The sequence below is a fragment of the Apis mellifera genome, linkage group LG1 (genome assembly GCF_003254395.2).
Source record: "Apis mellifera strain DH4 linkage group LG1, Amel_HAv3.1, whole genome shotgun sequence".
Classification (NCBI taxonomy): domain Eukaryota; kingdom Metazoa; phylum Arthropoda; class Insecta; order Hymenoptera; family Apidae; genus Apis; species Apis mellifera.
Genome location: NC_037638.1, coordinates 4,775,749 through 4,789,665, shown reverse-complemented (window position 1 = coordinate 4,789,665; position 13,917 = coordinate 4,775,749). Strand labels below are relative to the sequence as shown.

Below are 13,917 nucleotides of genomic sequence, written 5' to 3'. Positions count from 1 at the left end.
AAGCTTTGAATAGAAAAATATTTGTTTAAAATATACATATATATAAAAAAGGATTCTGTATAATAATAAACAATGGTATTATTAGAATTATATTGCGTGTATAAATAGTAAATGATGATAAATAGTTAGAGATAGTTCCTACAATAGAATGAGAGAAGATATTTGATTCTATATATACGAATTAAAATTGATAAAAAATATAAATATAAATTAGAAATTAGAAATTCTCGTTAACAAAAGCTATTATTATAAAAAAAAATAAACAATTTTAATTGATAGATTTTATGGAAAATAAAATGATATAAAAAATTTTTCAAAAACAGTAAAAAATATATATTTACTTAAAGATTTATATAATTATTTTCTTATTAATTTGCAATCCTATCAATACATAATATAATCTGTTTATTTATCGTCTAGTTATATTAGCATTTCCTGTTTGGAATTTCATTTTTTGAAGTTATATATATTTTCAGAAATTTAAATTAAACAATTAACTTAATTTAAATTAAAAAATTAACTTATCTATATACATATATGAAAATTTTTTGATTTTTGTTTAATAACAAATATAACTTTTATTTTATGACGTATATTAATAAATAAGTTCAAAACAACAAACATGAAATATGAACATGATAATTATTTAAAATAATAGTATAATATTCTCATGAAATAAAATAAATTTACTACTTTCAGAACGAAATGCTTTAATTATGGTAAATTGAAAACATTAAAAAACTATTTACTGATCTTTTTTCTCTTTTGTTTTTTCTCCTAAATTTTATGAAAATTTTTTTTCAAACTTTAATACATATAAATATTTTTCTAAAAAATTTATTAAAAAGTTAAAATGATATTAATGAAAATTATAAAATATTTTTCATTAAGAAACTAGTATGGCTCATTCGATTTTCAAAGGTCGACATAAGTGTGACTTTTAAATTAACACGATTTAACTGTGAATCAGTCGAGATCATTGGTATTTGACGAGTAGAAAGTAGAACAGTACGAGTACATTCATCTTAGACTACCAATATCAATATACACAATATTAAAATTATTTTTTCTTTTACAATGAATAATTGAAATATAAATTTATAGTTTTAAATTATTAGTTGTCAATTTAACACTAAAAAACTTTTATAAAAAAAAAATGAAAGATAAAAAAAAATATATAAAATTTTATTGAAAATATATTGATTTGAAATTGTATAAAAAAATCTTAATAATTGAAATATTTTTTATAAAAAATGCTATAAAAATAAATAAAATATACATCTGGAAGATTTTCTTTAGGATATTACATATCATCAATTAATTTTATAAATTTTTTTTCTTTTTTTTTTCATTATTTAAAATTAAATCGATCAATTACATAAATTATTAAAAAAAATTGAATTTTTAAAATAATATTTTAAATGATTAAATAAGTATTATTTTCAGTTTCATTATTTAAATTATATTTAAATTGTTTTTTATAGTAGTTTCATTTGTTAAAATAAAAATTTATAAAAACAACACATTGATTCAATTATTTTATTACATACATTTTAAAACACTTTTTTTTTATATATGTAACTATGAATAAAATAATGTATAATAATTTTTATACATCATAAAAATGACACTACAAATTGATGCAAATTTCTTGTAAAAATATCAAATAATATTTTAAAATAATTATAATTATAACTATGCTAAAATAGGATCAACGCTTCTTATTAGAAATTACAGTAGATCAAAAAAATCATATTAAAATATAATCAATGTTTTGCAATAATGATTGTTCAAAATAATTTTCTCAAAATTTTCTTAAATAAATATTATATTATTACACGAATTAATTATTAATATTTGTTTTATTTAAATTATATACAAATCACAAAATATTTTGCAATGCATATTCATTTTTCTTATTCATTATCGCAAATTAATTATAAATATAAAACTTATTTAAATTTTTCTTTAAATAACAAATATATAATGGATATTTGAATATACATAAATTAATTTTCCAAATTTTCAGAATTCAGAATTTTTTTTATATAAGTATAAATAAAAGTCATATTTAACTTAAAAAACTCATGTGCCATTGAAGAGTTAATATAACTTCCAGTCTTCTTATCCTTGATATTAAATATAAATTTAAGATAAATGATTATCTTAAAATATGTTCTAATAACAAATAATATAAAAAATTGTATATATCATAATTTTATCTCTAAGTATATTTTATCAAATTAAATTAAAATATTTAAAAAATATGATAATGAATAAATATTGCTTTAGTAAAACAATATTTTGCTATTTCATTAAGACTAATATAAAATATATCATTTTGAGGATTTTCTTAAGAATCAATTTTTTTTTCATATAATCCTATCTTTGAATATTAATATGTAATAATAAAATAGTAAATATGTCACAATAATAAAACTAAATAATTAAAAAATAACTATCTAGTTGGTGGTCTATTCTGTTTTATTAATTATTTAAAAAAAAATTAAAAATAAAAAATTTTTCAAAATAAATTCAAAATTTAAATTTAAAAAATATAATTAAAAACATTATAATAATTTGACTTTCTATACATTGAAATTGAGTCAAGTTATAACCTTAAAAATGTAGCATATATATATAAATAAAATCTTATAAGGCAAAATTAAATTTAGTTAAAATTTCGGTGCATATATTTAAATTGAAAATGAAGATATTTTAAAATTTCAAGATTATTTTTACTTTTTTTTAATTCTAATTATATAAAGATATTAATTATACAAAGATACTAGCTGAAAAAATATGTTTTCATTTTTTTCTTTTACATATTTATGAAAATTTTTAATAAAATTTTTATTAAAATTTTTAAAATACCTACATTTTCATATTAAAAATGATGCATTATATAATTCATCAGTCGAAATTTTAATTATATACATTAATTTTTTCTATTTATTTTCTATTTATCTTCTATCGTTTTGAGGTTACATTTGATCCATTTCAGTAAAGCGTCCTCTATAATGTTTTTTTTTAAATTTTTTAAAATGTTATGATGCGACCTCTGGATTAGTATTACTGTGATTCATGATACATGAAACATGATTTCCATCGTTAACATCTACGTTTATCGCATAGGAACTTTCGTCTCTCGTATTATCTTTATCACTTTGCCTTTGTTTGTTTTTTGATTGGCATGAGCTTCCGTCAGGTTGATTTGTAATCGTTTGACACGATTGTGAACTTTCTTCATCATGAATAGCGAATTTCTTAAGATCAATTGTAGTTGAAGAAGGAATGATTTCCTTTTTCTCGAATTTCTTGTTTATAGATTGTCCTTGTTTCTTGGTTGATAAATCTGAGCATGAGTCTTCGATAAATTTTTCTTTTGAACAACATTGAGATGAACTACAATGTTCACCATGGCAACGAATTAGACAACCGGTTTTCTCCATGTTTGGCCTCATCTGATCAAATTAAAAATAATATGAAAAAGTTCTTTATTGCATTATTTATTACTTAATGTTTAATTATTTGAATATTTTGATATTATAAAAAAATTAAAATTTTTAATTAGATCTCAAATTCCTTAAATATATGTAAAAAACAAAATTGAAAATTTCTTTTTCTAAAATTTATTGAATCAATTTATTAATTTTTATTTTAATTTTAAGTTATGATTTACTACTATGATTAAGAACCCTGTATAAATAATACTTATATAACTAATTTATATTTTATTTTAATTATTTCTTATTTATTTCTTTCATGATTATTTATTTATCATGATATTTATAAATTAGATTTTTTTATATACCTTATGGAATTCCGGCTGTATCGTAACTTGAGTTATTCCCATTTCTCTAAAAAATGCTGTTACTTGATCAGTAATAGTGGTATATACCTGTACAAGATAATATTTGTGATCCAATTAACATTATTTTTTATTAGATATATTTGCCAAAAAGAAGATATTTACCGTTGGGTCCAAGAATATGATGTGGACTGTCGATATTATTTTTTGTCCCGTTAATTGCCATATGTGTAAGTCGTGGACGTTCACAATCCCGGGGAAAGCTTCTAACAATTCTCTTTTGAGAGAATCGATGTTTATGTGATTAGGAATGGTTTGAAGCAATATCAAACCCGATTCTTTCACTATAATGAAATAAAAATTTAAATGATGAAAATAATATAATGAGCATTGTATATTAATAATATTAAAAAAAAAAATATCAAGAATATCGTAAATTGAAAATATTACATAAATATAATTTATAATTCAAATAAGAGATTAAATTAAAATTACATGAAAATACTTACTATATGAATAACTGAGGGCGAAGAGTGAAATGGAAGAAATAATAGCGAAAAGTGGATCGATATATTTGGCTACGCCAGAATCGGTGAAATATACTAGAATAGATACCAAGATAACGAAAACACAGCCCAAAGCGTCACGACATGTTTCTCGAAGTCCTTGGCTCTTTGGTATGCCCAATGGACTTCGTCTGGTTTGTGAAGATAACTGTTGTTCACCCTCCTTCGTTTGTTGTGAATTAACATTTCTAGAAAATAGATAAATACATATCTTAGTTTTGAAAATCTTTTATCTTTCATTTTCAATAATTGTATATTTTAACTTTTGGAAATATTTTGTTTTAAATTATTAGAATACAATAATGATTATTTTTTGATTTTGATTTAAATTTTCTATATTTTATTTGAATTTTTAAAAATAATTATGTTTTATCTGATTTTAAACTAGATGAGAATAAAGTATTCATTTATAAAATAATCATTGAATCTAATGAAATCAAAAACAGATAAATAATTAATTCACTGAACTCTAAAAGTGTTTCAAATATTTTATATTTAAATAATCAAGTATTATTTTAAGTGTATTATATTTAGATATAAGAAATTCTACAATCTATAACATTGATTACACAAACCTTCGTAATATTACATCTCCGTTCATCGTGACGTGGAGAACAATACCTTGATTGAAGGTATATCCTCCAATTAATATATAACAAAACGCGTTGAGGAAGATTCCACATGCACCAATTGTAAGAACAGGCAGTGGATGGTGCATTTCGTCCAAGTGATCTATATGTACCAACGTCTGCATAGCTTCAACCAGTAAGGAAAAACAGAAGGATGCTAGAAATACGCAGCAGACGAGCATCGTGACAATATCTATCCTCGCCCAACCGAAAGTGTTTTTCATTCGCCTATCCGATCGTGATTGCTAAAAAAAATAATTTTTTATTTTTACTTATTAAAATAAAGAATATTTCACTAATTTAAAATATTTTGTATAAATTATTATTATCACTATCTTTAATGCTTAGATATAATTGTCAATCAAATTTTATTTTCAAAGATATATGCAAAAATATTTTTAATATTATATAAGTTTTAATTAGAATAAATTTAGGATAAATTTGAAATAAGTTTAAATTAAATTTGAATTATGTTTAATTTAAATTCAGATTAAATTAATTAATTTCTTTTTAAATTTTCTTTAGAAAAATCTTAAATCTTTTATATAAACTATATATAATAAATTATATAATAAATTATAATTGATAAATAAAATAGACTAGAATTTCAATATAAGATTGATAAATAACAATAAAATAATTGATTTGATAATTTGTTAGTCGAAAAGAAAATAAATATTCGAATCATTTTATTATTACCTTAGTTTTTGTTGATAGAGATGTGGAAGAACTTCGTTCATCGTCATTTATACAAATAACAGAATTTCGTAACGAACTAGAAGTGCTGTTACCATTGTAACCATTTTGACGATGACTATACTACAAACAAGAAATATGCTAGTACTTACTTGAATAAAACTAATTAATAAGTTATAAATAAATGATATTATATCATAAATAAAAACAATTAATTTAGTTTTAAGTATGTTATTTTAATTATTCTTTCTTGTTCTTCATTTAAATATCTACATAAAAATTTATTATATAATTTCTATTTAAAATTTAACTTTGCAATTGAAAGAGAAATAATCAAAATAAAAATATGACACTAATAATGTTAAAAATAATAATAATGATGATTTATAACATATATATAATAATTAATAATAAAAATTATAATATCATATAATTAAAATATTATTTAATATTATTAATACTATTACTTAATAATATCATATATTAATCATTTCTTCCTTTAAATTTAAATTTCAATCAATTGTAATCGTAAATTACATAATGTACAAATTTAAATCAAATATTCTATATGAAAATTAATGGCTATTATCTATGAGAGAATAACAATGCAATATAGAGAAAAATAATCTCCAAAATTTCACACTTTTTTTCGCAAATTGTACATCTTTTTTTCGGAAATCATTTTGAAGAATGAGTTTTAAATTTTATGTTATGTTAGTTTTCATGTCATTAAGGAAGTTTTTCAAGCAAACAGAACCTTGAAGGTAATCCTAGTGATATATATAGATAAGAAAAAAGATTGTATTTAAATCTTTTACATAATATCGATAAATTTATCAGCTTCCTTGAAATTCTTTATTGCATTTCATTTTTTTTTTTTTACTAATGACAAGATAACCCATTTCTAATGCATCAAATTAATTCAATGTGAAATACAATGAATTTATGAAATTCGATAAATAAAAAAAAAAAGATATAAAAATTATTAGATAAATATTCGATACGATAAAAAAATTAAAATAAGTAATAAAACAGAAGAAAAATGTTCAAAATGATAATAATCATTTTATAATTACCTCTCACTTGATCCAAATAAATATCATGTTTTGCTAAAAATCCAAAAATATAATAATAATACTATACGTATATGAATACATTTTTTACAATTATACATATAAAAGGAAAAGAATTTAGATATCTTCAACTTATAATTTCTATACATTATGTAAATTTATTATTAACTTATAAAAAAACTTGCTATTTCTCTATGAAAATTACTAAAAAAAATACTAAAATGAAACTTATATATGCTTATAATTTTTGTTTGAAACTTACCTTAATTGATGCGATACAACCGACAAGTGCAATAATGTTGCATAGCATATGATAAGCGTTTAGTAGCAATGTCAGTGAATGAGTCACATGGCTAGCGACTATCTCGACGAGGAAGAAAGCGGTGGTGAAGAACAGGACCAGGTACAACTGGACCGGCTGTAGTCTTCTGAACCATTCTTTCACAGCCATGACCCTGCAGCAAAACCATAGCAAGTGAACGTTCCTATTTTGTCGTACAACATATCACACACACGCCTATAAATGTATATGTATACGCAGAAGACCACCATGATTCCATCTGTTGAGAGATCGGTTACCGTTCTTTTTCTATTCTAACCTTTCTTTTTTTTTTACTTTCTTCTTATTGTAAAAAAATGAAATTTAGAATTAATCTTCGAAGAAATTTGCTTGTTAATTTAAAATTTTAGCGTTTCATGATTTACAATTTTTAATTAATATAAACTGCGAATGAATAATTGAAGAATAAATTATCAAAGTTAGAAAAAGATATTCTATCTTCTAATTTAGGATTTATTTAAAAATTTTGAAATTTAAAAAAGAAGATATTAATTAAACTATTTCGTTTTTCATTATTTATTATTTATCCAATGTAATATCAAAAAAACAATGACATTATTATTCTCCGAAGATACATGTATACAAAGTTGCATATAACAAGGAAATTATATCACGTAACGAGCTCAAACAGCTCTTAGAAGCCGATCAAATAAATTCAACATCCAAACAAAGTATAGTTGACGTAATAGACTCATATTAACACGTGATGTTAGTCAGTCACGATACTATCGCATAGTGAACAATAATAAAAACTCTGTTTCACCGATTTATTATAAAACTTGTCATAAAATTTGTCGTTATATTAAGCATTAAAATCTAGTAACAAACCGTGTACATATATATATACTTCTCAGTTGACTCTCTCACAAATTGTAAATCATGAAATACTAAAAATTATAAAACGAACTATTTTAATATTGGTTTGATTAATCAGAAATTTGCTTTTTTACGTAAAAAAAAATTTGCACATAAATCTAAATTATCGGTAGATCTGATCTGATAAATATTAGATTCAACTTAACAACGTGGAATTAGAAATTTTCATATGAATGCATTTTACAATAGCTAATTTGTTATTTATTCACTAATAATAAATAAAATAATACACTTACGATGATAAATTGGATAATTTTTCATCGATTATATGCGAGATTCTAAAACGAGATTTTCGATCGTTCGATCGTTCAATCGTTCGAACTAGATGCCAAAAATATTTATCACATTGTTTCTAATCATTAAAATATTAATTTTTCTAAAACATTAATTAATTAATTGCTTGAAATTAATTTTTTATTCATTACGTATAAAATTTTCAAACAAAATCACTTGATTGTTTAATTGTTCATATCAGGCACGAAATATATGTATATTTATCGTAATTCGTGAAATATCTTTACTGCGATTATCTTATTAATCAATAAAATTACTTCATATTATGTTTCATTAATAACTAAAAAGTGATTATCTATCACAATTTTCAAAATAAATACGATAGTGATCTCAAACTGCTAACGAATAGAATTATTTCGTAGTATTAACAAAGAAAACATTGCAATTCGATATATAACTCGACTATTCGATCTATAAGAATATATATTCTATACGATGATCACATTTCAAACTACAATAAATGAAATTATCTCACATTAACACACAAAACATAACGAAATATCACTTGATCCTTCATAACTATCACAATTGCCGACAAATCGACGGATGTGGTTGTCACACACTTGATACCATGAAGAAAAACAATGGTGCACCGGATGATTATCACTAAGGCCACGTGGTTTACCGGTAGTGAATACTCGGAGAAACATTTTTACAATCTCACTTCAAAAATCGCGACAAAACTTTAATTCGAAATGTATACATACGACATGTTACACCGTACTATTTACCGTCACTTAGCCTTCAATCGAGCCAATAGAGGTCTCCTCCGCTTCTGTCCCCTCGAACCATGCAACTTGTTGTGCCTCTGTAACGCGCCATCATCCACGCTCCACCATGATAACGGGCTCGAACGGAAAGAACCACTGTGTGTTCCTGTTTCAACGAGCTGCTTATTGCTTTTTTCTTGAGCTCGAAGTAAGGAAGACGAGAGAATGAAAAAAGAACGATAGATTTTGACGGAACCCTGTTGTGAGTCAAATATAAGTATAGAATAACAGCCCAGTTATTGTATCTCCTCCTCGAGAAATGTTTATCAATGTAGTTAGTTTTTTTATATTTTTTAAAAAAAAAATTCAAAAAAAAGAGATATTATATATATTTATGATAAAATTTAATTTCTTTATTTATACGTATAATTTTCTTTAAAAATATAGAAAATATTTTATCAAAATATTATTCCAGTTGTAGAATCATAAAAAATGCAAGGAAATAATCATATGTTAACAAAAGACTTTACTTTATCTTTTGAAGATAATGATAAAATAAAGAATTATGAGTGGTAAAAAGTGCAAGGAAATAACAATTAATCATATGTTAATCAAAGACTTCATTAAAGATAATGATAAAATAAAGAATTACAAATGCTAAAAATATTATGTTTCTATATTATAAAAAATTAGAAATATGTAAGTAAAATAACAATTCATTATATTTTGTAGCAATTGAACTTAATTTTGTTCAAAAAAAAAAAAAAAAAATAAAATAATGAATTTACTAATTCATGAGAAAACTAATTAATAATTATTTCTTTATAAATTCTGATGTAAAAAAATATTAAAAAATACCTTCAAATTATTTAAAAACTTTCAAGTTGTTATTAAATTGATGTGAAAATCGAGAGTTAAGCGAGGCACTAATGGAGTAGCTGAGTCGAAATTTGATCCCAATATGACTCGACTGAAGCTTGGAGTTCCCTTTGTGTTTTATCGAACATAGAAAAAGATAGTGAGTAAAAGGAAAGAGGAAAAACTTATGAAGTAAAATTAATATTTCGATGAGTGCGTGAAGGATAATCTTTTTCAGTAGTGAACATAAGTAGTAAACACATCATAGATTGTGTATTATCTAACTTTTACTTTTACTACTGTATATATACTGTATATATTCATACACAGTACAAAAGTCATATACAATACAAAAGTTGGAATAGAGAATGCATTATTTGTAAAATAAAATAAATAATCATCCTGGAAAGTATTTTTTTGATATATATATTATAAGATGACGTATTCTTAAAGATATTATTCGAAGGATTAGTATTTTAAGAGGAGAGGTTATGAATTAAGAATTTTTGGTCCCTCCTTCTCTGTACACTCCCATCCATAAGTATTTGAATATATAATTCAAATATAAAATTTTATTAATCAATTATAAATTCAAGATTAAAAATTATTACTGTAATAAAATATCAATTCTTTAATTATGCTTTTTAACATAATTTCTTTTTATAATAACTCTCATTATTTATTAATAAATTATAATTAATAATATATTATAGGAGTTATCTTTAATAAATAATATATGTATAATAGTTTTATAAAAGCAGTTAATAAATATGTAGTTGTACATTTTAGTAATAAATTATAATAATTGTATGGAGAATGAAATCAATATGTATGCTTTGCACATTTATGCTGACTAATGAAGAATAATATAAACTTTTATTTAAAAAATTTTTAAAAAGTTATCATTTAAAATTTATGTTATTATTATTATTATATATTATATTCAATTATTTTTTTATAAATTTTATTATTTGATAAAATATAAATAAAAAATTTTAATTGAGTGCATTTCTTAGAAAAATTTTCAATCTTTCTTTATTTATAAACTATAAAGTTTCTTTATTTTCTGCACTATCTATTAATGATTAATCTTGTTTTCTTCAAATATAATAAATGAAAAATCCTAAAATTTTTTAACAAGATTGTATCTGCACGAGATATGAATAAGCTTGAATGACGAGATGGGTAGAGGTTTGGTCCATTGAATTATTATTCATATTTTTAGTTTCTTTTGACAATTCTTTATGATTTATTATGACTAATTTTTTTGTAATATAAATTTAATAAGAAATCAAGAAAAGATTTACGATTCCTAGAAATAAATTCTATCGCTTTGAAATATTAAATCAATTTTTTATAACTATAAAAATAAATATTTCAAAAAATAAATATGATTCATCCAAATAAATTTTTTATTCATTAATATATATTCATATAATATTCATTATCGATGTTGTATTAATTGTTTTGTTTCTTGATTAAATAATTCAAATATTATTATTAATTTTTCATTCGTATCTTTCATTCCTATTTCACTACTGCTTAATTACTGAAACTTTTGTAATTATTTTGAATAATACTTAACAATAAAATGACTTCAATACACTTATCTGACCCATAAACATAAATAACGGTAAAATTCGCTGAAATGACGTAAAATTTTAACGAGTGTTTAGCATCAGTGACACGTTTAAAGGAGGAATGTTTGGATTACGGATTGTCGGAAGTTATTTTTCCCAAGTTTCCATGTAGCATAATCACTAGATATTGATAAGCCATTTACATGTCGACCTTCGATACCAAAAGTAATCTCTATACCCGTACATCTATTATCTACTGAAATATTTGTTCAAGACCTTCGAAGAATTCAATAAATAGAACAATTTTTTTTTATCGAATTCAAAATATACAGCTTTTTACGTAATTTTTTTTTTTTTTTTATTAGAAATGAATCGAAATATTTTTAAATTTTATGAAATTTTTTAAATTCACAATATTTATTCATATTTTTTGAAAAAATTTTATTTTCAGAGTTTTATATTTCAAATTTATAAGATTCGTAATAAATCAAAATTCGAAAAATTTTTTTTCGAGTGTTCCACTTCTAATTATTTTTCTATAAAATTTTCCTTTATTATTATTTACGCGATCTAGCCACACTCGAGTAAGATAATTTTCTTCAGTTATCTTTTTATCAGTTAAGTTATCGAGATCATTTTTCGCCCATCAAAGATGTCTCGATTGATCACGATATTTATTTTATATTTTATCAAACATCAGAAGATATACGTCGAAATGACATGATTCTGTAACGAGCTTCAAAACATCTATCTATTTACACTCTCATCAAAGATACGTGTGGTAAATGCGAGGGTCATCAGAGAGTTAGTTGCACACATCCGGTCGCGGTAATAGCTTTTGAACTCTAAAATGTATCCGCTTCTCCTATCATGATTGTCGTCTTAATACAGTTACAGTTGAATTACAAGCTCGCATTAACTTGTTAACTCTGAAGACAAACTTTTTTTTTTTTTCTTTTTTTTTTTTTGTTGTTTAAATTTCTCGTTTTCATTGTATATTCGAGGCAAATATTTGTAAAAGTGAGAGAAGTAGAGATATAATTTTATTGATTTATTCAATAATCAAAGGAATAAAAGTGAGAGAAGTAAGATATAGTTTTATTGACCTATTCAATAATCAAAGAAATAAAAGTGAGAGAAGTGAAATATAGTTTCATTGACCTATTCAATAATCAAAGAAATATATATCATTATTTCACAAATATATATGTATATATAATTGAAAATTTTCAAAACAGTCATATTTTTATGTAAAGAAATCAATTGTTGTGAATGTTATAAAATATTATTGAATTAAATTATAAAGAATGTTTTTATTAAGAGAAAAAATCCTAAATGAGGTAATAAATATAAATGTAAAATGTATTAAAATAAACTATATAGAAAAATAATTATCTTGAAATTCAATTAATAAATGTTATGAAACTTATTTATACAATATCTTATCGTCCAAACGTATTCATTAACAAGTGCAATAATATTATCTCCAAAAAATATAATTTTTTTCTTCTTTATATTATACTTATCATACGTTTACCACTTTTAGTAATTTCTTTATCTATAAAAAGATTCAGATATTTTAATGCGATTTAAAGAAACAAATGAAACAGATGTTATTTTAAAAAATTATTACTATTAAACAAAAAGTTACAAAATTAAATAAACAAATTAAGTTTGCGTATCGTATATAATATATAATTTTCTTACTTTTTGTTTAATACATTGTTGAATACATTAAAGCTGATCAGTTCTACTTGACACTAAAAAGATCATAAAACTTTAAAGTTTTATTTTTTCTTATTCACAATCAATTGTTTCCACTGTTATAACTTTCTTGCTTATTGTTATTTTTAATTGATAATTTCTACTCCATTATTTTATCATATTATCATATTTTATCATGATATGTTATAAAAATCAAAATTATTAAAAAAAAAGACTTATTAGAATTTTTAAATTTTCCTTACTTCATTTAAGGAGCTGAGAATCATAGCAGCATAAGTAAACATATTGAAAAAAAATCAATTTCAAATTACCTAGCCAAATATTAAATAAAAATTTAGAGATATTTATAGAAGGAAATTATTCTTTTCTTAAATACTACAATTTATAAATATAACTAATAATTGATAATAATTATGACTTACATTGCTATGATTCTCCAATGATCCTCTGTATAGGATAATTAAAATAATTTTATAAATTTAAATAAAAGATAATCACATTCTGAAAAAAGTAAGGAAACAGCAGTCTATTATATTATTAATTTCTCAAAGATTGTTCACAAAGTATCACTACTAACCTGTGCACTGTGTATGCAATTACAGAAAATGACGGTGATCTGTATTAATTTTCCCTAATGTCAAATGGAATGGTCGCGATATCGGCAGAAACTGTCTTCCAATTGAGTCAGTTGTATCTTTGTCCATTTTAATTATCGTGAATGTAGCCAGTTCCCCGATAACCCAAGATTACCATTTTTAT

General features: G+C 22.4%; 1 protein-coding gene across 8 annotated transcripts in view; it reads right to left on the bottom strand.

Annotated features, from left to right (window-relative positions):
• Window positions 1-2,984: 2,984 nt before the first annotated feature.
• The window catches only part of LOC727479 (zinc transporter 1), a 14,474-nt gene continuing 3,541 nt past the window's right edge, over window positions 2,985-13,917 (bottom strand). For 2 of the 8 annotated variants that reach the window (XM_001123187.5, XM_006562510.3), the window contains 7 exons: window positions 7,038-7,230; window positions 5,706-5,825; window positions 4,953-5,251; window positions 4,321-4,565; window positions 3,977-4,155; window positions 3,815-3,901; window positions 2,985-3,464 (listed from right to left, as the gene is read on the bottom strand). In XM_001123187.5, coding sequence (XP_001123187.2) covers window positions 3,048-3,464; window positions 3,815-3,901; window positions 3,977-4,155; window positions 4,321-4,565; window positions 4,953-5,251; window positions 5,706-5,825; window positions 7,038-7,230 — 1,540 coding nt within the window. In that variant the 3' untranslated portion in view covers window positions 2,985-3,047. The other 6 variants (XM_006562513.3, XM_026438946.1, XM_006562512.3 and 3 more) reach the window with 6 other exon arrangements.